Here is a 24270-nt window from a genome sequence, read left to right on the forward strand (position 1 = left end):
AGTTAAGTCCAGACTTGAAGAAATCCACAAAAATCACCCCAGGCCCTCAGTCATTCCTAACCCTGGCAGAGTTTAAGTTGCCTAAACTTAATGAAACCTTTACCACAAACCCTGAAAATCAAAAAGCGCACATGGTTTGTTTGGAAGGCAATGACCAATTAGGGTGCATGATTTGTTCAGGTACTGTAATTACTTTTAAAGTTTGACATACAAAAATGAATTCAACCCCATGATAATGGTTGCATTCATAGCTAGCCTAAGTCACATGTAAACATTCTGGTTGTCTTGAGACCCCAACAGCTGTCCCACAACCAGTTTAGGTCCCCCAGTCCTCTGCCTGTGTTTCCAGTCTGGTAATACTCTAATACTGGCTGCCTCAGGAGAAAGACTGAAACTATGCTTATAAGACAATTTGTTCCTTAATGCTTATGCATTTTCTTCAGAAATGTTGACACAGCAGAGAAAGAAAGTTTACAGTTTATTATCCACTTATAATGATTATTCTACAATACCTTGTAAACTAAACACCTAACAGAACATTTTTTCTCAAACATAGACGCAAACTAAAAATGTGTATTGTAAATTATTAGGAATTTATTGGATGGCCGTTTGGCTTCTGATGAATCGGGGCCCTTTTGGTTCAGGGACTGTCCCGGGTGAATCCATATTCCAGTGTTGCATGCAGCCATCACTCTGGTGCTGCAATGTCATCAGTCACATTTGTGCACTCCAGGAAACAAGCTAAACAGACACCAGATGGGCTGAACAATACAGAGCTCATTCAAAGAAGAACTTGGCCCCTGCAGAGGTGTTTGCTGAGTGGCTGCAGTAAGCAGTCCCAGATTGATGCTTGAGCTCCCAGCTAGCTCGATACATGGTGGAATGTTAAAACCGACTTAATGTCAACAGTAATAATGATGATGGTGAGGAAGATGAAGAATTGGATTGATGCCCTGGAAGACCTAAGTGAAGTATTTTGTCAGCTCATGATTCGAACCAATGCTTTTTCATTGACTTCATTACTAAGAAGTGCTTGGTTCTGGGACATGCTTTCTTATATTATGTTTTAGTGCTAGGTAGAGTTGTAAATGTGTTCGTACTAGAGATGGTATGATTAGCACTTGCTACGGATACCGGTTCAGATACTGCTCATCTATACCAGTATTGATCGCTACTTCTCTTCATAATTTGTTGTAAGAAATGAAGAAATTACATGAAAAGGTATGAAGTTAAGAACAGTTCTTTTATTATTACTTTTCTCAATGACTGTGGTTTCATCTGAAAGAGCGACTCACAATAGTAAATGCTTCTGTGGCGATACAGACCACAACGACTGTATCTAAGCCAGGGGTGTCAAACTCATTTTAGCTCAGGGGCCACATGGAGGAAAATCTATTCCCAAGTGGGCCGGACTATTAAAATGATGGCATAATAACTTTAAAATAACAACAATTTCAGATTGTTTTCTTTGTTTTAATTTGGTCCAACATAGTACAAGCACATTCGGAAAATGTACACATCACAAATAATCTTCTTGACAAAACTTCAAATAAGTTAAAAATTCTGAGGAAAAAATGGGCGCAATTTTAAGAACACAATGCCTCAGCGATTGGAACTTAAACTTCGTCTCAGTGTATCTACAAAGGCATGCAACTTTAAGCCACAGCCTATCCGGGATTGAACAAAATACAAACAACTCTTCTAGGTATCAAATACCTCATTTTGTCATTTCCACATATTAATCCTGGGCTAACTCACCAAACCATACAAACTGAGGTAGAAACTATTCAAGAAGGTTGAGTTACTCCCTGCCTTGTAGGCTACACTATGTATTGATAGAAAAATAAAAGCTGTGCAATGCATGAACAATTTCAACTAACCAAACTTATGAACTGAAGTGACTGACATTATTACAGTAAATCACACACTGTTCACTTTCTTAAAATCGCCACAGAATACATTCATTTTCACAGAGCTATATCAGGGTGCAGTGCAGCATTTTAAGTGGGGTTACTCACTGTTTATTTTACTCCTGAAACCTGGCATCTTTTAGCCTTCACAAGTGCATCAATATCAGGTGTCACATCTTGTGTGGCAGCCAATTTCAGGATGTCATTCAAGTGCTTGTGCGTGAGCCTTGAGCACAGCTTTGATTTATTGATGCTCATTACAGAGAAAACTTGCTCACAAATATATGTGGTTCCAAACATGCGCAACACTTTTGCAGCAAGGGCTGTCAAGTTGGGGTAACCTGGCAAGAGGTGCTGATAAAATGTGTCCAAGCCAGCTGCGGCAAACACTGCAAGTCTATTATTTCAAGTTGAATGTTGACGGGCAGATCAGAGGCCTTCACAATGAATGGCGAGCAAAACACTTTGAAATCTTTCTCCAGTTCACCAACAATCTGAAAGCGTTGCTCAAACTCCCGCAATAGTCGTTATTTTATCTTTGAACTGCTTCATGTCTGCAGCAGGTTGGGTCGCGCACACATCTTTCAGACAAGGGAAGTGAGCAGCGTCACCACGCGCAAGTTGTGTCTCCCACAATGACAGCTTCAACTTGAACGCACATCTGCTGTCATAATACTGCGTGACAACTTTGTTGCACCCTTGCAGCATTTTGTTCAAGTTATTCGCCTGCTCTGTAACACCCACCATAAAGGCAAGGTCCTGCATCCATTCTGTGGACTGAAAATCTAACATTGGTTTTCTCTTTTTTTCCATGAACTCTTCAAATTCCTCTCGTAAATCAAAAAAACGCCTCAGCACAGCACCTCGGCTTAACCATCTCACCTCGGTTTGGTATGGCTGGCCAAAGTTGTGGTCTTTCTCTCTGAGAAGGCTGTCAAACCGACGGTGATTCAGACCTCTGGATCGGATGAAATTGGACGACCACCTTCATGACGTTGTCCATCTTTAATGACTTGCAACATAATGCCTCCTGATGCAAAATACAGTGAAAAGTCCAAAAATCACGTCCTCCATTTGCAGTCTGCACTTTCTCTCTGAATTTTGTCACACCTGCTTTTTTCCCGATCATTGATGGCGCACCATCTGTAGCCAAGCTGACAGCGTGGGACCAGTCCACTCCGACCCTGTCCAGTGCTCCGATGAGGGCGGTAAAAAGATCAGCTGCTATTGTGGTATTCCTCATAGGCACCAACTCCACGAACTCCTCGGTGACGGTCAATGTGTCATCAACTACGCGGATGAATCGCCAATTGCACAACATCTGTAATGTCCGTACTTTCATCAATTACAACTGAAAACGCAATAACGGACTTCACTTTGCGCTTCAATTAACTATCCAAATCCGCGGAAAGATCAGAAATCCTTCCTGCAATTCGTGTTTCTTGTCAGGCTGATTTTTGCAAAAGCCTGACCCTTTTCAGGGCACACAATCTCTGCAGCCTTCAGCATGCATGTCTTCACAAATTCACCCTCACTAAATGGTTTTGAAGCCAGTGCAATTTCATTAGCAATTAGGTAGCTGGCTTTCACTGCAGCATCACTGATTTCTCGCTGTTTCTTCAGACACACTAACAGTTCATTCACCTTATTTGTTCTCTGTTGTCCTTGCAAGTTGTTGTATTTTTCGGCATGAAGAGTCTCATAGTGACGCCGAAGGTTATGTTCTTTCAGCACTGAAACATGCTGTGAACACACCAAACACACAGGTTTCCCATTCACTTCCGTGAATAAATAGGACGATGACCATTTTTCTTGGAAAACTCTGCACTCTGTGTCCACTCTTCTTCTTTTTGACAGAGACATTTTCGGACAATGAGAGTGCCAAAGCACGTAATGTTCAAAGGAGAAGACATAGTAGGAAGAAACAAGGCAGCTCCGGGCTAGCTGTACTTGCTATAATGTTACTTGCTCAGCCCCGGTATAAACAGTTCGTTGCTTAACAGAATTGTTATTGCGAAATCCAGTGGACACATTTAGAACCAAAGTTTCTTTCATGGAAAAGTTGCAGCTCATTTTTATACTGTACTTTGCAAAATCATCTCGCGGGCCGGATTAAACCCGTACGTTTGACACCTCTGATCTAAGCCCACACAGTGGAAAGCATATTACAATTATGTGTTTAATGTGGTTTTAGCTGTGATTTTCTGAGCTACACCAACCAGATACACCAATGCACAATTAAACATTTGGCAAGTTAAAAGTAAGGTTACCTAGGGTGACCAGATTTGAGGTGGGGAAAAAGAGGACACTTGCGATTGTTGGGGGGGAAGTCTAAGTACAGTAGACTTCTGTGCAAAGCGCCATTCAATTTAAGTACACGCTTAATGGTCCCATGAAAAACTGTGAAAACCGGACGTTTTCATGAATTTATAAAACCCCCCCCGGACGCTCCGGACAGGACATAAAAAGAGGACATGTCCGGGCAAAAGAGGACGTCTGGTCACCCTACGTTACCTAACAAGTTGTTAGCCATTTGTGCTATGCTAGGTTTCGTCTACCTACACAAACTGGACTCCGCTGTAGCGATGTCAATCTTTGATAAATAACTTGGCGACAGCCCCGTGGCACTGGCTGCTTCTGTGTGTTTCGCCCTCATTGGAGACAAGAATGCACTAAGTACGAAGATTTATCGCTGTTGTTAATGGCCACTTTTTTTTAAAGCAGTCAAACATGTAAAACTACTTCAGATTAAAACTACTGTATCTTCAATTAAAAGCTTTATCAGGTTGCTGCCGTTATCCCCTATGCCCTGTTTCCTATCTCTGTGGGTATCAGAGTCTCAGCATTCCAAATGGTTTTGAAAAATACTGAGAACAGCAACATTTGTCCAGCAGCTTATTGATATTTCGGTATTGACCAATCAGATACCTATACCAATTTTGTAGCGGTTTTTAATACTTAACCCTACTTCATACTGGTTCCAACCTCATCTGAGCGTTCCCATAATAATACAATATTTTCAAGGGATATATATATATATTTTTAAACAAAAAACCATAGAGAGAATTGTCCCATTGCAGCACTCCTTTTTCATCTCCAGTCTTACATTTCCTCCACTCTAACCAATTTCTGTTGGAGTGTCCTTAACTGTCAGGGACCAGGCAGTAAGGCAACAGGACTCATGAGTTTTTTAAAGAAACTGGGTTTTTTAATTACACCAACATCCAAAGAAAACATTATAAACCAGGAATCTCTAATAACTAGGTCTATAGAGGTCAACAGAAAATACCTCAAATAAAGATGACATCACACAGCAGGTGTTAACTCAACAAACTGAGCTGCTATTACAGAGCAAAGAACATGTATAGTGGCTCGGTCAAACCAAGTAGAAACCAATGGGTAATTAAGATTAACAGAATACAAAAGGACACTGACCCAAATCCCCCCTTTGACATGGAAGGGGGTGGTTTGTCCTGATTTGACCCAATTGGCAATTTTTGAGTCCTCAGCGCTCAGCCACACCTTTTGCTGATCCAGATAAGTAACCTCCCCCAACGACCACGGTAACTCCAAGACAAAGAAAGTAATTAATACAAACAAATACTTGTGTTAACTGTGTTAACATGTTTGAAAATAAAGTAATGTCAGTTTACAAGCAAATATAGAGTGTACCATTTAAATCAAATGTGTGGTGATAATAACTAGCATATTTTACTGATTAACCCTAACCAATCAGTTCATACCAACGTTATCCACTTAAATCCAAACGGTTTTTAAAATCAACATAAATGCCAATATGTTGGTTTTGCCCATGTTCGACCAGGCAAGCAGTCCCGCCCTTTGCACTGATTGGTTAATGGCTAGTACCACTCCAGAGCACAGGGCTTTCAGAAAACACTGTTTATTGTGATTATGCCGGACATCAGGGGAGTGGGCAGATTCAGAGGTCTGGACCTAGTCGAGAACTTTTTACAAACAGCAAACTTTTCACGGCTGTGAACGCTCACTATATCCAAAGCAACTAGGATGTGAATGTCCAACTACTTCTGAAGTGGCGTACCTTTCGAATGGCCGCAGTTGAGGGCAAGAAGCGGCCATTATAGCCTGCTGGCGTTTCCTCCTCTTCTTCAGGAGGTGTGCTGTCACAGAGCAGGTCATCAGTCAGCTGGCATCTTAGTACAATATTTTCCGCTCACCTGGGCCCTTGTTGATCGTTAATGATGATGTAACTGTGTTTTATAATACAAATGACTATGTTCCAACTGCTCAAACCAACTGCAAATCACATCCTGCTACACCAACGTCTGTTCCCATTTTTGGACTGGTTCCTTCCAAGTAATTTAGGGGCCAAAAACTAACCAAACATTAACCAGTGAAGGTGCCATGCACATACACTGTACTGTATAAAGAAATGCTAACATCGGATATTTTTAAGGGTTTGCAGAATTATCCAAGGTCGATTAGGAGAGAGTTCTAGTCCCACATTAATTTCACCCCTAATCACTGAATGAAGGGTATGAGTGTTGGGGTGTCAGGCCCAGTTTTACCAATGCAAACTCCAGAAAGGAAGTTTGGAATTGGTCACTTTGTTTGAAACACTCTGCTCCTCCTTTCTCCTCCTATGCGTGGGGGCTGCTGTTGTTGTGGGGGGTACAGTTTGATGGTTATCTTAGCACATAACTGTTCATTTGACTCCATGTGGTTGTTACTCAGTTTGACTGAGGTTCTTTTCCCTGCGCCACACAGTGCAGAGTGTATTTACCACCTGTTTCTGATGACGGCTCACCTCTGATTCTTGTTGTCGTGACTGTTTTGATTCTTAAACAATGTGTTTTTTTGTTAAAATGCAAAACAGTTGAAGACTCAGAGCCACGTTTCTTTCCGAAATGAAGCATTAAGAAATGATTAGACCACATTTTGTGTTTGGTATTCCTGTCCTTACAGTGATAGCAATTTGGAATGATCAGGAGGCTAGTTGGGGAAAGGGGGCTGCTGTGTTTATTGCAAAACTAGATGTGAGCCAAACCTAGAGAGGGAAACCTGGACATACAGTGTAAGCACATGTGCTCATAATATTCACAGTGTGTGCACAACTACATATCATGGGTGTATTCCATTTTATTCACGTTTATTTACATTTTTAAATATAGTGTGTTGAGGTTTATGTGTTGTGTCAGATGCTATATTATATAAAAACAGAGGACATGTTTTGTCTTGGCTTGATCAGAACCAGAACCAGAATGGAGTTTATTGTGTTGCTTTGGTGTTCGGTGTTGCAAACAGTATAAGGAAATTAGTTGTAAGAGAAAAATCAAAGAAGGACGATAATAAAAATAAAATATTAACCAAAACACATTTTACCTTTAAAGAGCATAAAGACAGTTTTTGCACAATATATAAATATCAAAAGAAAGCATAAAACGCGCCGAAATATTACAGTGTGTTGTCAGTATAGATGAGAGTAACACCTACGTCACTTCCTGGCGAAATAACAGCCCCGCCTACTTTTAGGGGAAAACATTCCTGTCATTGATGCGTCAAATACAGATTCTGAAGTTTTCGGGAATCACATAAAAAAAATAAGATAACCACGCCGTTTTTATGTACAAGTAGCCCAATTATGATGGTCAGACAGGCAAACTATAAAAAGATGTCATTGGAGATCAATGATCTGCGTCGATACAAGCTACGGGAGAAACTATATGACACTTCCTGGCAAAAACGTGTGGTTATCTTAATTTTCTGATGCGAATACCAAAAACTTCAGAATCTGTATTTACCGCCATTCAAATGACAGCGAAGTTTTTCCCACAAAAGTGGGTGGGGCTGTTTTTGCCAGGAAGTGACGCATGTGTTACACTAATCTATTAGCTGTCCATCCTTTGTGTATGAACCCTATAAAAGCATATTGGCCTGCCTATAATAATGCACGTGCATCCATTTCTCTGTTGACAGCTCTCTCTCTGTACACCTGAAGTGAACCAGTCTGTGTAGCAGTTAGAAAATGTATCTTCACATTGAATCACTGTGAAAGTGGAGATACTGCAGCTGTGGAAAGTTTGCTTGGATTATTTACTCAATCAGAGGCACTTTTAATACCTCTTGACATATGGAATGACTTGTTTTGGCCATATGACTAGAAAGCTAAACAAATACATCCTCCCAATTGACGTAGCACAGTAGAGTTCTCTAATGCTGCTGTGCTCCATCTAAAGTCTGCTTCAGGTAAATTAACTTTATAGATATCGAAGTCCCACACACATGTACACTGGAGTGTATATCAACTGTCCAAGTGTTACTGCTCCTCTGTTTCTCACTGTGGTCTTTCTACTGTTCATGGTAGGGAAGAAGAAGGAAAATATGTCCAAAGCGGGTGAGGAGGGTCGGGGGAAGAGGAACGCCATCCGCCTGCATGAAGCCTACACTGTGGAGACGGTGGTGGTGGCAGACTCCGACATGGTGCAGTACCACGGAGCCGAGGCGGCGCAGAGGTTCCTGCTGACGGTCATGAACATGGTGAGCACATCAGAAATAATACCAGGAGAGGACCCTCCTCAGGGTTCATGGAGTCAGATGTAAAATGTTCTGTTCTCTGTATAGAATCTGTTCTGTGAGTCTCCCCTCAGAGCTTTGAAATGAACCCCCCCTTGGGTCTTGTTTCCACAAAGCATCTTTTTCTAGTCACGTTTTATATTGTTCCCATCAAGGAGAGCGATTGCTGCATCATGCGGCCGCTTGAAGGAAAAGCGTTGAACTTTCTGAATGCTCTGAGCCTTTGTGGTTGGAATTACCTCAATACTTTATTAATAATAATACAATGAATAATAAAGCTTATTTATACAGCACTTTTCATACAGCACATGCACCTCAAAGTACTTTACAAAATGGCAAACATCACAAGTTGAAAACAAACAACAATAAATTCCCTTAGATCAGATGTTTAAGACCTTTTCATGCAGCATAGCAACAAAATATAACATTTTAAAGGGTTGAGAGACACTTTGAAGGGAAAGGTATGGTAATAAAAACAAAATAACATAAAATAAATCATTATTCCTCTCGGAAAAATAAGACACAAGACAAAGTGAAGCGATGCAAAGATATAAAACCCTATAAATATAAATGGATGATAGTTAAAAAACTATCATAATTATGATAAAGGGTCAAATTATTAAAAGACCAACTTAAAAGGAAATGTTGCTATTAAAACTGTGAAATAAATACTAAAAGTTAAAATCCTTTAAGACCAATAAAGTAAATCAAACAATTTAATAGTAGGTAAATGATGAAGACCAAAAGACCATTTAAAGGGGAGTCGCTAATAAAAAGCTAATCTGAAAAGATGTGTCTTTAGCTTTCGATGGAGATGTCACCGTTAAAAATGAATGATAAGCTTGTTCATGAACGTTTTGTCAGACAAAAACTATCATAAGACCAAAGGGACTATTTGTGGCAGGAGATCAGGCAGCTGACCCGCCCTCTGCCTCCTGCTGTACTGCTGTCAGATCAATCACCGAAGCTCATTCATGCCATTTCTGAAGCTGGGCTCCTCCAGTTGGTGCTCATGCTGAAAAGACAAAAACCATAATGTGAGATGACTCTATGCTGGTGAAACTGTGGAAAATAGCATCCACAGAGCTGCAGGCTGCTCAGATTGACAGCGTGTGTGCTTCTAAATATTAGGGAAGGGTGACTTTAATACTTTCTGGTCATATTATAGATTTTCTTCCGAATCACACACAGACATTTTGTCCTTTAAACCTTTAAACATTATATTAAGACATTGAGATGATTGGTGCCTTTCTTTTTACTTCTTGATATATTGTGCAGGTTCTACAAAGCAAGCCTTAAAGAGGGTTATTACAGGTGTTTCAGAGATAGGTGAACATAACGTAAGATGTTTTAATAGAAAACCTCAATAAAAAAAGAAACTTGGAAATGAGCATTATATGCAGTACCTATACTTTCATAACAATGCATCTTATTTCGGTATGTCTATTTACAAAAGATACTTTCTTCTTCTTTAATATGTGAGATGACTTGGATGTGGTACTACTGTGACCCTGCAGGCGCACATCAGTATGCAGTGTCTCTGCTTTAAAGAGTCCTCTCATGCTGATGTTCAGGTGTTTATCGTATGTAGTGTCTCTACTTTAAAGAGTCCTCTCCTGCTGATGTTCAGGTGTATATCAGTATGTAGTGTCTCTACTTTAAAGAGTCCTCTCCTGCTGATGTTCAGGTGTTTATCAGTATGTAGTGTCTCTACTTTAAAGAGTCCTCTCCTGCTGATGTTCAGGTGTTTATCAGTATGTAGTGTCTCTACTTTAAAGAGTCCTCTCCTGCTGATGTTCAGGTGTATATCAGTATGTAGTGTCTCTACTTTAAAGAGTCCTCTCCTGCTGATGTTCAGGTGTATATCAGTATGTAGTGTCTCTACTTTAAAGAGTCCTCTCCTGCTGATGTTCAGGTGTATATCAGTATGTAGTGTCTCTACTTTAAAGAGTCCTCTCCTTCTGATGTTCAGGTGTATATCAGTATGTAGTGTCTCTACTTTAAAGAGTCCTCTCCTGCTGATGTTAAGGTGTATATCAGTATGTAGTGTCTCTACTTTAAAGAGTCCTCTCCTGCTGATGTTCAGCTGTATATCAGTATGTAGTGTCTCTACTTTAAAGAGTCCTCTCCTGCTGATGTTCAGGTGTATATCAGTATGTAGTGTCTCTACTTTAAAGAGTCCTCTCCTGCTGATGTTCAGGTGTATATCAGTATGTAGTGTCTCTACTTTAAAGAGTCCTCTCCTGCTGATGTTCAGGTGTATATCAATATGTAGTGTCTCTACTTTAAAGAGTCCTCTCCTGCTGATGTTCAGGTGTATATCAGTATGTAGTGTCTCTACTTTAAAGAGTCCTCTCCTTCTGATGTTCAGGTGTATATCAGTATGTAGTGTCTCTACTTTAAAGAGTCCTCTCCTGCTGATGTTAAGGTGTATATCAGTATGTAGTGTCTCTACTTTAAAGAGTCCTCTCTTGCTGATGTTCAGCTGTATATCAGTATGTAGTGTCTCTACTTTAAAGAGTCCTCTCCTGCTGATGTTCAGGTGTATATCAGTATGTAGTGTCTCTACTTTAAAGAGTCCTCTCCTGCTGATGTTCAGGTGCATATCAGTATGTAGTGTCTCTCCTGGGACATGTCTCCATGCTTTAATGTTCAAAAAGCTCTTTATGTTTCTCATACTGTCTGTGCTGCAGCACCTCTTTTCACCCTCTGTCTGAAACCAGAGCCCAGTCTGCTCTGATTAGTTAGCTGGCCGGCTCTGTTGTGATTGGTCAAACACTTAGAGATCACATACAATGTGTTGGAGCGCTAGTCAATAGAAGAGCGAGTGTCACGTAGTGATGTCACTATGCTACAGAAGTGGTGGCGAAGTGATTAGGGACTTGTCTTAGGTACTAGAAGGTCACCGCTTCAAATCCCTGAAAGACCAGGAGCTACTGAGTTGTCCCTGAGCAAGGCACTGCTCCCAGGGTGCCGTAAATATGGCAGCCCATTGCTCCTCACGCTAGAATGGGTCAAATGCAGAATTAACATTTCCCCTCTCGGGGACCATTAAGGGTTCCTTCTTCTACTTAAACAAAGAAGTCCATTGTAGGCGTTTCAGGCTGGGGGGAGGGTAATGTTGGAGAGAAACTCCCTCTGGAGGGAACACAGGGATTTTATCCTTTGCAGACCATTTACATGCAATAAATCCTACAGGAGAGGGAAACCCAGAACGCATAATGGGGCCTCTTTAATGTATAACATCATTGAACTGGATGTTAACCTCTGCTCATAGGTCTGTCCCTCACACCCTCTCCTCCCTGCTGCTCTCTCAGGTCTACAACATGTTCCACCACCGGAGTCTGGGCATCAGGATCAACATCAGAGTCACCAAGCTGGTGCTGCTCCACAGCCGCCCGGTAAGTGACACTCCCTCTCATGACCCCTGTGACCCCCACAACCTGACACCCTGTGTGAGTGTGGAAGGTCGTGACTCTCAGGAAAGAGGTTCCCTTTTTCAACTTTTAAATGCGACGGACAGGATTCATGTCCAAATGAATAATAATTACATTTAAGACTTTAAATACTTTGAAAAAAAACAGGAGTTTAATTCAATATAATGCTAAAATGTTCACAATAATCTACTTTATAAGGAAGAATGGGCAGTAAGAACTTTTTTTTTCTTTTTAAACTCTGCTCCCTAGTTTTTTTCAAATGTTTTTTAATAAATATGTTTGTTAGATAACTTTTAATTTAATAACATTTTGTTTTTCCCCATAGCGTTGTGAAGCACCTTGAGATGACGTTGTTTTTGTGCTATGGAGATAAACTGTTATTATGTTTTCATTATTATTATTATTATGCTGCTACTTATCTTTTCTACCTTGGGTTTTATTTGTTGGATTCTATGAACATGTGCTTGCCTCTTTGTGTCAGTCTACACTTTGTCTTCATGTGCACTGTGTGAATGTCTCTGTTCCTGTTCTCCAGGGGAAGCTGAAGGTGGGCCATCATGGAGAGAGGGCTCTGGAGAGCTTCTGTCACTGGCAGTATCAGGAGTTTGGGGGGCCGCGATACCTCGGCACCAACCATGTTCCTGGAGGAAGGGACGACATCCCCCCAGTGGACACTGCAGTGCTGGTCACCAGGTATGTACCCAGCCCTGGACTCCTGCTGTCATTCCCATTATCACTGTGGGGAGATTGTCATCTTTAAATCAGGAGGGTGTCGGTTCAATTGCCAGCCCTCGCAGTCAATTTGTTGATGTAGTTAAAGATACTAAACCCCAGGGTGTTGACTTGATAATGTGTTTTATAAATACAGTCCATTTACCATATAGAAAACAAATCTCCCTTATTTGAGTTCTAGAGAACTAACACAGTTATTCACTCAAACTATTTTGAACACTATCTCTCAAATGAAATCCTAAACTAGGCCATACAGAGGACTTGTTTATTAGAATTAGCGTTGTTTATTCTTCTGGTACCTCACTAAGTTGTCTAGCCCTGGCTCTGCTCAGGCTCCTGTGGACTTTTGCGTTTTTTATAAAACCAATCTCAGCATATTGTACTCCCGTTTTGTTCTGACTTTGATGCTCTGACATCTTCTTCTTGTGCCGTACGTTTTTCATGTAGAGTAACATAATTGTCATGCAATAGTTCAACTTGAGATTCAAAGTGTTGGTATGATGTGGGGGTCTGCAGCTGGATGTAGGTGAAATATCAGAGGTAGCAGCAACAAATGGGGTTGTGATTTTAAAAGTTGTCATCATGCAGCCCTAGTGTGGTCCATTGCCTTTGGAAAAAAGAAAGGATACAGGTTTTTGTTCTGGTCCACTCCGATGTGTCCTGTCTGTAGTCCCTGGCTCGGTGCAGTCTGGTGTGTAATCACTCCTTCCTCAGCCTCTTAGTTCTCTATCCTTCATCATTCCCTACAAGACAGAGTCTGGCACAACATAACAAATTCCTAATTTGGGATTAGCTATTATTACCTGCTGTAACTCCAGGGAGGGGGGGTGGGTGAAAGGAATCCTTTTGTCTAAATGAGTACTCATGTCTGATGTCAGATCCTATCCTGTCTCCTCTTGCTGTGAGCGGAGGGAGGAGGGCAGGAACACAGTGGGCTTTTGTTCTTCAGGTGGTTTGTTATAACCCCCCCCCCCCACCTCTGTCATAAGGCGTCCTGTGTGAGGACAGGATCAGTCAGGATCAACATCTGCAGGAAGGGGAGGAGAGGGATGCTGCCAGCAGCAGTCAGGGCGAGAGTGAGGCAGCATGCCGGCAAATGAAAGTGTGACACTGCGCTCAGGTTTCCAGCTGCACATGCTCACTCAGGTGTGTGTGTTTGTGTGTGTGTGTGTGTGTGTGTGTGTGTGTGTGTGTGTGTGTGTGTGTGTGTGTGTGTGTGTGTGTGTGTGTGTGTGTGTGTGTGTGTGTGTGCTTATTAACAGCCTGTTATGAGGAGATAAGCAGATATTTGATCCTGGCCTCTGGATGACTTCATGTCACTCAAACTGGATTACTCAAATTCACAAGATTAGAGCTGTGCTACATGAACAGGCTTTTAGAACAAAATACCTCGGACTCTGTTTGATGAAAGGTTGACATTTTTATACATTGTAAAAATCAGCAATGAAGCATTTCAGAAGCAGCAGCCCTGTACAGCTGCTCTCACTGGGCACTGCTCCTGTGTCAGTGGCTGGCAGCATGCTTTTGGAAAACAGCTCCATAAAGTTTTCCCTGGAGCTGCTAGGATTGTTCAATGAATCTGTTCAAAAAGAACTGAATTAGCACTGATTTCATTGTTATGTCATTTTCCCTCAGAGGTGCTAACAGTTAGTGGGCAGCCCCTCAATGTGAGGACAGTTTCTTGGTCATACATTAAAATACCTGGGAGCGTTTATAGTTTTTCCAGCTCATTTAAGATCTAACCACGTCCTCTTCAGCATGAGCGACGCAGTGTCAGAGCGTCCCCCTTGGCATTTTCATCACACCAAATATGAATTTGAAATATCACTTTTTTTAATAGGAAAGAAGGTCACAGTTATGCTGGGTGATATCAATTCATCTTTAAATATTAATTCACCATGAATTCAGGAACAAATGAACATGTAATATGTAACAGCTTGTTTGTACAGTATTTGAGTATATATGTCATTTGTCAGTTTTCAAATCTGTCAAATTGTTTGTTGACACACAGACAGATATTCAGAGGTTAAACTTCATCTCATGCAGAACATTTTACTTTGTATATTTTAGCTCTGCAGTGGACCAGTGTGTAGCTACTTTGTCTCTATATATTCTGCTAATGTTCAGGTGTATATCAGTATGTAGTGTCTGTACTTTAAAGAGTCCTCTCCTGCTGATGTTAAGGTGTATATCAGTATGTAGTGTCTCTACTTTAAAGAGTCCTCTCCTGCTGATGTTCAGGTGTATATCAGTATGTAGTGTCTCTACTTTAAAGAGTCCTCTCCTGCTGATGTTCAGGTGTATATCAGTATGTAGTGTCTCTACTTTAAAGAGTCCTCTCCTGCTGATGTTCAGGTGTATATCAGTATGTAGTGTCTCTACTTTAAAGAGTCCTCTCCTGCTGATGTTCAGGTGTATATCAGTATGTAGTGTCTCTACTTTAAAGAGTCCTCTCCTGCTGATGTTCAGGTGTACATCAGTATGTAGCGTCTCTGCTTTAAAGAGTCCTCTCCTGTTGATGTTCAGGTGTATATCAGTATGTAGTGTCTCTACTTTAAAGAGTCCTCTCCTGCTGATGTTCAGGTGTATATCAGTATGTAGTGTCTGTACTTTAAAGAGTCCTCTCCTGCTGATGTTCAGGTGTATATCAGCATGTAGTGTCTCTACTTTAAAGAGTCCTCTCCTGCTGATGTTCAGGTGTGTATCAGTATGTAGTGTCTCTACTTTAAAGAGTCCTCTCCTGCTGATGTACAGGTGTATATCAGTATGTAGTGTCTCTACTTTAAAGAGTCCTCTCCTGCTGATGTTCAGCTGTATATCAGTATGTAGTGTCTGTACTTTAAAGAGTCCTCTCCTGCTGATGTTCAGGTGTATATCAGTATGTAGTGTCTGTACTTTAAAGAGTCCTCTCCTGCTGATGTTCAGGTGTATATCAGTATGTAGCGCCTCTACTTTAAAGAGTCCTCTCCTGCTGATGTCCAGGTGTATATCAGTATGTAGCGTCTCTACTTTAAAGAGTCTTCTCCTGCTGATGTTCAGGTGTATATCAGAATGTAGTGTCTCTACTTTAAAGAGTCCTCTCCTGCTGATGTTCAGGTGTATATCAGTATGTAGTGTCTCTACTTTAAAGAGTCCTCTCCTGCTGATGTTCAGGTGTATATCAGTATGTAGTGTCTCTACTTTAAAGAGTCCTCTCCTGCTGATGTTAAGGTGTATATCAGTATGTAGCATCTCTACTTTAAAGAGTCCTCTCCTGCTGATGTTCAGGTGTATATCAGAATGTAGTGTCTCTACTTTAAAGAGTCCTCTCCTGCTGATGTTCAGGTGTATATCAGTATGTAGTGTCTCTACTTTAAAGAGTCCTCTCCTGCTGATGTTCAGGTGTATATCAGTATGTAGTGTCTCTACTTTAAAGAGTCCTCTCCTGCTGATGTTCAGGTGTATATCAGTATGTAGTGTCTCTACTTTAAAGAGTCCTCTCCTGCTGATGTTCAGGTGTATATCAGTATGTAGTGTCTCTACTTTAAAGAGTCCTCTCCTGCTGATGTTCAGGTGTATATTAGTATGTAGTGTCTCTACTTTAAAGAGTCCTCTCCTGCTGATGTTCAGGTGTATATCAGTATGTAGTGTCTCTACTGGGACATGTCTCCATGCTTTAATGTTCAGAAAGCTCTTTATTTTTCTCATTCTGTCTGTGCTGCAGCACCTCTTTTCACCCTCTGTCTGAAAATAGAGCCCAGTCTGCTCTGATTAGTTAGCTGGCCGGCTCTGATGTGATTGGTCAACCGCTTAGAGATGTCCTGCCCCTTAGCATACCATGTACAATGTGTTGGGAGAGAAACTCAACTTTGCTGACCATTTACATCCATAAAAACCTGTAGAACACACTGCAGGAAATGGAAACCCCCAAAAATCAGAATATGGCGTCTTTATGCTCTTCCTTTTCCAGGTGCAATGCAGCACACCTGGGCAGATCTACTGGAGGGAAAAAGGTACATGGAACATACAAAGTCATAATACCCCTGTTCCTCACCTTCCCTACAGTTGCTGCCCTCTGTCTTTTTAACCCCAACTCCGTCACAACTGGCGTCACATCCACTACATGTCCTGTCCACTAACCGTTACTCCGACCCATGTTCAGCTGATGAGGTTCTGAGTTTGGGAACAGCGATATATACTGAAGAAATGATACAGGTTTTTTTTCCCACTGTAACTCTGTAGCACGCCAATGACTAGTGAACTGGACGTCATGACTATATTTAGCGGATTTCCTCTTGGAGAAGGGTTGGGACAGGCCAGTGAAACTTACCTAGGTAAAGGTTGTAAATACCTGTGTGCCTCCAGATATAATATAGTACAATCTTTTTAAGGCATTTATAACGGCCCCCCATCTCATCAACGCTTTGGTGCTCTGCATGGATTAAAGGTATAGAGTGTGCACAAACGCTGCATACCTGTAGTGTTGCAAGGGACAGAACAGGAGACAAGATGACATTCAATATTGTGTGTGCTGCTGTTTGAACTCACAGCGACCTCTACATGACTTGTGCAGTATCTGAGGAAGCGTCCTCCACACTGATCTCTTTATGTCTCTAAGTGTTTGCGTCGTCCTGAGAAGCAGACAACTGGGTGTCACCGAGGCCTCTGAACACTGCTCCTCACAGCTCTATTGTGGGGCCTCATACATTTGGGAGTGACTAAATAGTATTCCACATCGTTATATTTTACTCTCTTTGTTATTTCAATCAGTCAGTATTCCACTTTAGTTTCTATTCTTGTATGGTTAAAGAGGGATCGTTCTTATTTAAACAAACAATGTCTCTGTCGATTTCCACCAACAAAGTCATTTATTGGACTGGGTCTGAATTTCTTTGCCTGTTCTCACTTCAACAACTTGTGTAACACTGAGTCATTGGAGCACAGGGTGGTCTCCCATGCACAGCTGTAAACAAACGAGTGGTTGTTGTGGAACGTGTTAATGACTATGATTGCCTCGTTTGACAGTGATCATGTAGAAAAAGCATTATAAAGTCTGACCCAGCTGTCAGTGTGGATCATCAGTTGCATGATTGTGTCAATAAAATAATGTAGCAATTTAACATATTTTCTTTTTTATAGATACTTGTCAGAAATACTTCTTCTAAATGTACCCATGTGTGTCTAAACTGTGGTGGACAGATTGCGATGGCCATGAGATCTGAGCGGTGTTTTTGTTTGGAACGTAAGAATAGTTTGACAGTACAATAGAAATGTTTATCACTGGTAAACTAAGAAACATGTTGTCTCCAAGAAGATCAAAAGATTAAAGTGATGTGTTTAAGAGTTGTATAACAGTTTATTTATTTATTTTTTATATATATAATTCACCCTTTGAACAGAGATGTTGTCATTGCCCCTGTTGACCTGGAGAGGAATGGTTCTAGACATAAAGTCAGGATTAATAAAAAGTACTGTACCAGTTGGGAATGATAAAAAAAAAAGAAAAAATAATTGCTCAGAAAGACAGAAATGTAAATGTTCTTTGTCATCTTGTAAGTCAAAGAGATTTGTAGGTTGAAAGGTACAACATTACATCATTAGTAGTTTTCTAACGTCGAGTTAACTTCAATAAATGATGGCCATTTTGGACCATCATGTCTAGGTGAAAGCAGGGCTCTGGTCCGTTGCAAACACTCTATCAATAAACACATACACACAATTGTTAAGTATTGGGCAGCAGGTCTTGTTGAGGTACGGTTCCCAGATGTGGACTAGCAGATGTTCACACCTAGCTGAGCGGCCTCACATGTCAGTGGTAAGTGTTAGGGAAAGAAGGTCCCCCCCACACACTGCTGTAGTGCTGGCACATTCAGACTGCCCAGGTCGTAAAAACCTGCTGCTCTACAATCTTTATGACTCCAAATGTTTCCTCACATACCTGGCCTTTTGGGATCATTGTCTGAAAGGACTGATAGTTACATCCTGTATTCCCCTCTTTAACCTGTTGATGAATCAGCAATATTATTTAACAGGAGGTGTAGTTGAAATGTTTTTTTGTATAAAATGCTACACTATAGGAAACAAAGCATGTCAGGCCGCCCAATATTAGAGAGGGATTGTCCTTTGACATAGAAGGCTTGCTGCTCCTCCCCCCTGAGTCCTCTTCCTCTAACAGGTTGCATTTATACTTTGTAAACATATCTAGGTTCTGCTCTGGTGAAGTATTTAGGCAGCCACTATGGGTATCCCATTTTTACCTTCTTTGGTGTACTCCAGCCAGTGTCTCGGCTCCAAACCGTGGATGGGAAAGTCACTGGCAATTTCTGACTTTTGCTTGTTGTCACCAGCCGTCCGCCCTATTACACCGATATAAGATGAAGAGGCGTTTGGGTACTGTTGGATTATTGTCAGTTTTTTTATAGCTTCTTACAGTGGTTGCCAAAAGACAGTCCTGAACACTGTTTTCTTCTCCAACTTTTTCCTCTCTGCACTCACCTCGCGCCTCCACCATAATCAGAGTTATTAGAGCTGTCTTTGAGATTCTGAAAGTGTTTGAGGTGTAGGTGAGAAAGTATTAGAGTAGTACTGTATGTAAAGTATTAAAGATGGTCTAAATGAACCTGCTCTTGTTTCTCTTTCAGGACAGATTTCTGCGTTCATAAAGACGAGCCTTGTGATACTGTGGGTGAGTAACAGAAGCTCTGTCAAACACACACAAACACAAATACTCAAACACAGACATGCAAACACATACACACACCCACACACACCAATCATCAATAAGAAAATAAACCTGTTGCCCATTAATACTTCTGATGGTCACTCGACCAATCACAGGGAATATGGAGTCCCAAGACTGATTACGAAAATGCTGCACTCAAACAATCACAGCTGTGTATTACTGGACAAGCAGGACTCCGCCCATCTCAAGCTGTCAGGTGTTTCGAGATGAGGTTCTCTCTTGGGAATACACTCTAGGATGAAGTATTGTTCTCCTGCCAATCATTTTCATTCAAATTCCAAAATATTGCTATACTGTAGATGAATAAGTCCTCCAAACCAAAAAGGTTCTAGGGTGTTCCCACATCGTCAATAACTGGGAGTAGTGTCGCTACTCCCAGTTATTGCATAGTGTGGCCAGCTTTATCAACCTTTACTTGCCAATTAAACACTTTTTAAGTTTTGAATAATCCGGTATTAAGTAATTACACTTTTTAAGGCGGGAAACTAACCATTAGAGTATCAATATGTATTTAGTTTATCCAAAAAACGAATATTTGGGAATGTAATGTGATGTTTGGAGCTGTGCGGGACTGCTGCCTGTATCAGACTAGCTGGCTTAAAAAAAAAAAAGTGTTATAATTACTCTCCCTGCCAGACCATAGACACAGGTTTCCACTGCGAATTTAAGTAAAGGACATTAATTAGAGGAAATTAAAAAATATATATATGAGCCACCAATTTGGTCATTGATAGTTAAATAGGTAATATGTGCTAGCTAGCTTTTTAGATAGTAAGCTTACGTTAGCTAGCTAACTAGTTATATAGATAACGAACATTAGCTAACTCGTAAAGTAGATAGCTAACTTTAGCTATCTAGCTTGAGAGATTGAGAGATAGATAGCTAATGTTCGCTAGTTAGATAAATAGTTAATGTTAGCTAAATAAATAGCACACTGAAAGGTCTCTAGGTTAACTGATTTTTATATGTTTCAACACTGGGGGCTTGTGTCCCCTTCTGGCAGTGAGAGTTATTATAAATCATCGACATGAGCCCAAAGTGCTTTGGTACTTTTGGTGCTTGTATGAGAGGAGATTTTGGGCCACTTTCATTTGTCATCATTTTTCTTGTCTGGAAACCCTTTTCGGTACATGCGAGGATTTTTTATCTTTCCTGTTTCATCGATTTATTGGAAGATCTCCTTTTGGGGTTAGCCAGGGCCGTGTCAGAAATCAAATTGTTTACAGTTGTTAAGAATGGTCACACCAAGGCAAAAGGATAAAGCTGTCCGTCCCAGAAAGGTAACAGCATGTGTTTCTAACATGGGGATAATGGTTTCACATTTTCAAACAGGAAGGCATAGTGTAGCATCCTGTTAATATGAATATTGAGCCCAGTAGTTGAGTGCAGAACTAACAAGATCTTGACTGGGAAGTTGAGACCCTGCTCCCTCTCACCATGAACAACTTATCTTACAGTTTCAGGCTGAATTTATTGATTCATTGCCGTAGAATCCCTGTGAAAGGTACATTTACACATGCTTTCATGTTGAAGTCAACTTTGGATAACTTTCACACATGAATTTGCAACATTGATTAATTTCAAGCTTGTGACTTTCTCAGTTATGAGTGTTATTGAAGAGCTGATCTGCAATGAATATATTGATACAGTGTTAGAGCACTAGCCAATAACATTTTGAGTGGTATATACAGATGTCTCTAAGTGTGGGAGAGGAACTCCCTCTGGAGGGAAAACAGGGATTTTAGCCTTTGCAGACCATTTACATGCACACACATCTATAACACACTACAGGAGAGGGAAAACCCCAAAAGGTCTAACAGGGCCTCTTTAATCTCTGCTGCTCTGGAACATACACCATGCAAGCATCAAACTGCATACAATTAAGAGGTAATTTCCACATTTAATGTTCTTTGACTCGTGAAAGTGTTCATAAGGACTGTGACAGTTAATTTAAGGTGCTGTATAGGAAAGAGCAGTTGGTGATATTTCCTGACTGGTGCTCAGTGAAGCATGTCCGCTCAGCCTCCGTGACCCACAGGTGTGAGCAATGGATATTATTTATTTTTTTACCTTTCCACCCTGAGGCTGCCTGGCTGTCTGTAGTCCTACAGAGTGCATTGAGCATAGCAAATCATTCATTGTATTTATGTGAATTTAAATGTGGATTTTGTTGGACGACATCTTGGCCTGAACCAGTTGAAGAGTCCGGACCTCCTTCTCAACACTTTTTAACTTATCTGGTAGACAGTCAAATTCAAACAGGTTGAGAAGAAGTCGCTGGAGGCAGTCAGAGTACAATGCAAAATAACTTTATTTTGTCAAAGACAGAAAACAAAGTCCCAGCAGACACCGGGATCGTACTCTTAACAAACGTATTAAATAATGCTAAAGCCTCGTTGTTTCTTATTGGTTGACCTGAAGGACGATGAACCCCCTCCCTGATTCTTTATCATTAACCCTTTTTTTCTGCATACGTTTCCGTACACGTGTTCATGGTGGCGTTCCTGCACGGCATTGACCAGGTTAGTTTTCTAGCACATGTGAGGGGAGTTTTACTCTTGCCGTAATTCAGTACCCCATTAGCTTCAGAGAATGAGAAGAATAGTTTACCTGAACCTACTAAAGATGGCCTTTTCTTTTAATTTTTATACTGTATTTCACTCCCAATATGCTCTTGACATTAGTTACCATAATGATCCCATTCTGAGTCCTTTACCACTGCATTGTATTTCATAATATGTCATGCAACTATCACACTAAAACACTTAAAATGTAACATGATGTTTGGACGGAGAGAAAGAGACAGGAAGGAAGGACAAGTCTGTTGTGGTTTGACAGGAAATGTCAACAGATGCCTGTAGTAAATGTTGGACGTATTTTTGACCTTTCTCTCCTCATGCTCCATGACATAAAGTGCAGCCGCTTCAAAAGGTTGCTATGCCCCTCAGATTACTTTGGGCGCATCAGTTCATTAACATACATGGCAATGACCATCACGCTGTTAATGAGTTATAATGCTTCTCCAGCTGATGGTTATGCACATTTTGCCTGCTGCTCATGTCTCTGAGAGCCGTCATTGATAAATGAATAGACATCCACGCAGCAAACACAACATATGACCATGTGGAGTGCCGACTGCATTCTGTGTATGTCAAAATATGGATATAATCTTCTACAGCGTACTTTGAATAGACACAGATTTGTCCTTTTCATTAAAGACAGTAGTAGACCTCTCCCCAGATATAATTACTGTCTCTTCTTTGTAACACAGCAAAAGCAGTTCTCAGATCGCCTTATTGTCTTCAAGCTAAAATAATGGAAGTATTGCAAAAAGAACCAGAACTCCATCTTTGAGTGATCCCTTTCTGCTGCTCACAAATGAAATACTGTCTCCAAGATAAAATGAGCCAAACTACGATAAACGTTCATCAAGCTATGACAGTTATAGCATTTACATCCCGGCACAATGGTTTATCATAATGAACATCTTCCCTCTGTGGAATTTGTGGCTCTATAATAACAGCACTCGACTTTTGAACAAACAACTCTGATGATTCCTATGGCCAGATAATTTGAGGGTTGGCCTAACAGCAAGACCCTGCTTTGCATTGTTCATACCAGCGCAACAAACAGTAGCCTCTGAACACCCTTCTAAAGCAGTCTCAACAATAACTGAAAATTACACCCTTAACAAAGATAGGATTTACTGCGGGACCGTTGCTGATGTCTTTCTTCTTTGTGTGTTTACTTGAGCGCCACTTGGTCTACCTTAACTAGTCTTTTTAACATTCCAAAATGGAGACAAACACATGGCGTTGTGTAAGAAAAATACTGCTGCAGCTGTCAGCGCATCTTTACATCTGGAGACCCTAGACAGACGTCTTATTGAGATGGCGTCTTTTGAGTTTGAACAGATTTTCTTTCCTCTCATATTTAGATCTGTAATCATGGTTCGACTGGCAGGTTTGTCCTAGAGTCAAAGACTTGTCAATAGACATAAATGACTATGATTTAAAAAAGGACCTCTGTTTGGCTCTACATCCCAATCTTAGCATACGCACTTTACCCTTACCTAATCACAAACGGTATTATCAGCATGAACATAGCTATGAGGTAATGGAAGTGCCCGGAGCCTATGTGCAGTGAGGCGCGCTGGCAGCTCTTGGCCTTGTACCGCTCTGCCAACCCCCCTCTCCATAATACTTTCAACCTGCTAATCTCCCTGCGCAGTGTGTGACCCGCTCTGAGACTCACTGTAATCACAGCACTCAGAAAAGGTCCTGCTTCAAACCCTGCCACCCACACTCCCTGTTCCTCCTCTACAGGCTTTCTCAAGCTTTTTCAAGTGGAAAGCCCAGACACACACACACACACACACACACACACACACACACACACACACACACACACACACACACACACACACACACACACACACACACACACACACACACACACACACACACACACATAGTACCAGAGAGTAGGAATACTCTGTAACAGGGTACACATCCTGCATTCTAAATGTTCCTCCAGTAAAAGTAGAAAGTACTCTCATCTAAATGTACTTAAAGTAGCGACAGTAAAAGTAGTCATTGTTTGATTGGTCCATTTCAGAAAAAATATATCTGATATGTCCAGGTGTAACTAAAGTCTGAACTGGAGTGGAGTAGAAGTACAAAGTAGCGTAAATGTAAATAATGAAGAACAAGTACTTCAAACTAGTTCTTCAGTACAGTACTTGAGTAAATGTACTGAGATACTCAACACCACCGGCCAGGGGAAAGCCTTGGTTGGTTTTCTGAGGACCCACAAAGTTAAGGTCTGTTTTATTGAACCTCACCATGCACATAGGGAAGGGGGAGACTTTTGTTTGTACATTCTTTCCTCTGGATCACGTAATAAACAATAATCAGAG

The 24270-nt window shown here is 41.0% G+C and overlaps 1 protein-coding gene across 5 annotated transcripts in view; it reads left to right on the forward strand.

The window, feature by feature from the left end:
• The window catches only part of adamts17 (ADAM metallopeptidase with thrombospondin type 1 motif, 17), a 97488-nt gene that overhangs the window by 18936 nt on the left and 54282 nt on the right, over positions 1–24270 (forward strand). For all 5 annotated transcript variants that reach the window (XM_063880472.1, XM_063880473.1, XM_063880475.1 and 2 more), the window contains exons 4-7: positions 8254–8426; positions 11780–11863; positions 12435–12592; positions 19252–19295. In XM_063880472.1, coding sequence (XP_063736542.1) covers positions 8254–8426; positions 11780–11863; positions 12435–12592; positions 19252–19295 — 459 coding nt within the window. The remainder of the gene's footprint in view (positions 1–8253; positions 8427–11779; positions 11864–12434; positions 12593–19251; positions 19296–24270) is intronic.

Source organism: Eleginops maclovinus, chromosome 4 (genome assembly GCF_036324505.1).
Source record: "Eleginops maclovinus isolate JMC-PN-2008 ecotype Puerto Natales chromosome 4, JC_Emac_rtc_rv5, whole genome shotgun sequence".
Taxonomy (NCBI): domain Eukaryota; kingdom Metazoa; phylum Chordata; class Actinopteri; order Perciformes; family Eleginopidae; genus Eleginops; species Eleginops maclovinus.